Source organism: Triticum aestivum, chromosome 2A (assembly GCF_018294505.1).
Source record: "Triticum aestivum cultivar Chinese Spring chromosome 2A, IWGSC CS RefSeq v2.1, whole genome shotgun sequence".
Classification (NCBI taxonomy): domain Eukaryota; kingdom Viridiplantae; phylum Streptophyta; class Magnoliopsida; order Poales; family Poaceae; genus Triticum; species Triticum aestivum.
Window position 1 is genome coordinate 317,660,530 of NC_057797.1, and position 2,883 is coordinate 317,663,412.

Genomic DNA, 2,883 nt, shown 5'->3' on the forward strand with positions numbered 1-2,883 from the left:
CCTAGGATGGACAAACTATAATTCAATCTAGGCACCAGCCCTTGACGTGGTAAAACTTACTCATAAAATGTTATAGAGTTGGCATAGGAGGAAACACAAATTATGACCACACAATATGAGTGAAACGTGCAACTTATACCCCTCACGTTAGTCTAGTATCCCTGTATTATCATAATGGCATGGGAACCTTCATTTTCCATTGCCCAAACCTTACACAATCGTATGTGTGCACTCTTTTTATTGTATCGGGCACCTTTTATACCATGAGCAATGTACCCATCGGAGCCTCACCCTAGTATAGAAGGTCCCTTTGATGGTCCGCAAGACTTGCTATATCCGGCTGCATGCTCATATAGTATAAAAAAGTTTCAAACAGCGTAAGCACTCCGTGCGTCCCATAATGTAATAATTTTTTTTTGTAGTGTCAAAAAATGTCTTACATTATGGGACAGAGGGAGTACATAATAGCCAAGAGTAACCAAGGGTGGGTGAAACTCAACTCCAAAAAGTATTCACTTTGGTACAAGTAGTAGTGTGCATATAGCCAAAGAACTCACCATCAGAAGCTCCAGCCGACAGCTAAATAGTGCTCCTCAAGGCAAGACGTCGCCACAAATGTGTGATTTAATAGTGCTCCTCTAGAATCAATTTAACAGTCGACTTGGGAGACAATCACATACAAGGTTGTCAGAATCGCGATTCTGTTATACGATTCTACGACTTTATGATCCAAACTAACCCCTCTGATTCTACGATTTTAGTTCATAGAATATACGTTTTTACGATCCTGATAGTGAAGATTCTACGATTTGCGATCCTACCATCAGAGCTCCGATCTGATTCAAAATCACGATTCTGACAACCTTGATCACATATTTGTGACTGTTAAATTGATTCTAGAGCTTTTGTATCTAAGCCATTGCAGGAGGACGATTATGTTGCCTCTGTAGCCTGCCTATTGACATGATGCGGTATGGGATGGTGGGCTTGGACGATGGTGACTAGGCCGCGCCCAGCGGGTGCACATGCAGGGACCAGTGTGGCCAGAACCCTGAACACAAGTTAGTAACTTCAGTTTTTTTAGAAATCAGAACCAATATCTCAGGGAAAACACAAAAGGATTCTTATTCATCTCATTTTGATACATAACTATCATTCGGTCAGCACAAGCTGGGCAACAAACTGCCAGATTCAAGGGGAGGGTAACATTGTATTAGGGTACAAGACGAGTCAATATATCTGAAACCACGACAATGACTAAATAGCCACACAATCAAAGAGCAGGGTGCACATTTCATTTATTCAGAGAACATAGTGCACACGCAGTGCTCAAACATTTATTCAGATAACACGTGTTTAAAAGATATAGAGATTGACACTTCATGGTCATTTAAAACAAACTGGAAAATCTGTCATCAGGGAAAGGGTAACTCCGAAAATTTCAGAGAAGTGTAAAGCTAACAAATTTGGCAGGTTTCATCATTGCCAGAATAGCATAAATGAAAAATATGGAAACATGACAAAAAATCTTGAAGCGAATGGATAACCAGTAAGCCAGCCACCCCAATTCACGCACCTCCGAGGACTGTGATAGCAGGCTCGCCCACAGCCCGGTTGCAAGTGGATGCGTGGCCGCAGGCAGCGAGTTCCGCACGGCCATTGGCGCGGGTGTCTTCCCCGCTACCCGAGCTAAAAAGTTCAGAGGGTGAGGCAGCTAATCCATGTAGCATATAACACCTTAAAACTTGAACCACGAGCCATGTATGATGGAAAGGAACCAATTCAAAATCCATCCAGCTCGCTCCAGAACTGCATACAACGATGGAGATGTAAACATCAAAATTTAAAAAACATGAAATGATGGACAACACACTTGCCAGAACACGAACAATGCACATGAGCAGAAGAGGAAGTTGGGTAGGAGGGTGAAGAACTCGCAACAAATCAAAATAATGTAACAGCAATCTCACCTTTGAGCAACCATAAAATCAACTTCAACCACAAATATGGCCTTGTGGAAGAGGACGGGGAAAACGAAATAAGAACTGTTCTCGCAAATCCACTTTAGTTTGGCGACATGGCACAGAAGGCTGGGAGACGAATGAGTGATTCCTCGGACATCCATGAATTACATATTAGCACCTGCATAATCGAGAAAGCAGATTAGAAATAATGGTAGAATCTGAACGAATTAAGAAGATGTGTGTGTGTGGGGGGGGGGGGTGGCAGAGAAGGATGACGATGGTCGTCGCACGACCCATGATGGATGAGCTCCACCGGCGACGCCCACGACCTCCGAAGAAGGGGTGGAAGAGGGTCGAGCGGAGCTGCTCGCCGGGGAAGGGAAGGCATCTGGCCATGGAAGGGAGAGGATTGGGGCGGTGGGATCTAGATCAAGATTTATTTCTTCTTCTGAGAACATCTAGATCCGAGATTGAGAACGAGGCAGAGAGAGGGACGGTTTTTTTTTGAGTGGAGAAGGACTGAGCGAGGGAGAGAGAAAACGGGACAGAAATAGCCCAGCCCACAAACTTAGCATAGCACGGCCAAAAATATAAACCATAAAAAAATGCACGAACCTTACCTACGCAAAGAACCGATCGCATGTTGAGAACCTTTCGTGGGCTGGAACTCTTTGCTGGCGGCCCGAACACTGACACAGTGCAGGCATGCCAGGCTACGGGCTGGGCCTAATGCCTATGCACATGAGAAAGTGGTCCAGATTCATCTAAAAGAGGAAATAAACTTCACACAACCAAAATGATGAAAATGTTTAGAGGGAAAGAAAGTGGACCATATCCTAACACGAGCATGTGGCTCAGATTGCTACCTCTAGAGGGAAACACAATAGCTTTGCTTTTCCCTATATATATATATATATAT

General features: G+C 43.9%; 1 protein-coding gene across 1 annotated transcript; it reads right to left on the bottom strand.

The window, feature by feature from the left end:
* Nucleotides 1-450: 450 nt before the first annotated feature.
* On the bottom strand, nucleotides 451-2,516 carry LOC123185251 (uncharacterized). The gene is made up of 3 exons (XM_044597191.1): nucleotides 1,971-2,516; nucleotides 1,577-1,809; nucleotides 451-1,051 (listed from the first exon to the last, which is right to left on the bottom strand). Exons 1-3 carry the CDS (start codon nucleotides 2,123-2,125, stop codon nucleotides 1,002-1,004), a joined length of 438 nt encoding a protein of 145 aa, XP_044453126.1. The 5' UTR covers nucleotides 2,126-2,516; the 3' UTR covers nucleotides 451-1,001.
* Between the last annotated feature and the right edge of the window lie 367 nt (nucleotides 2,517-2,883).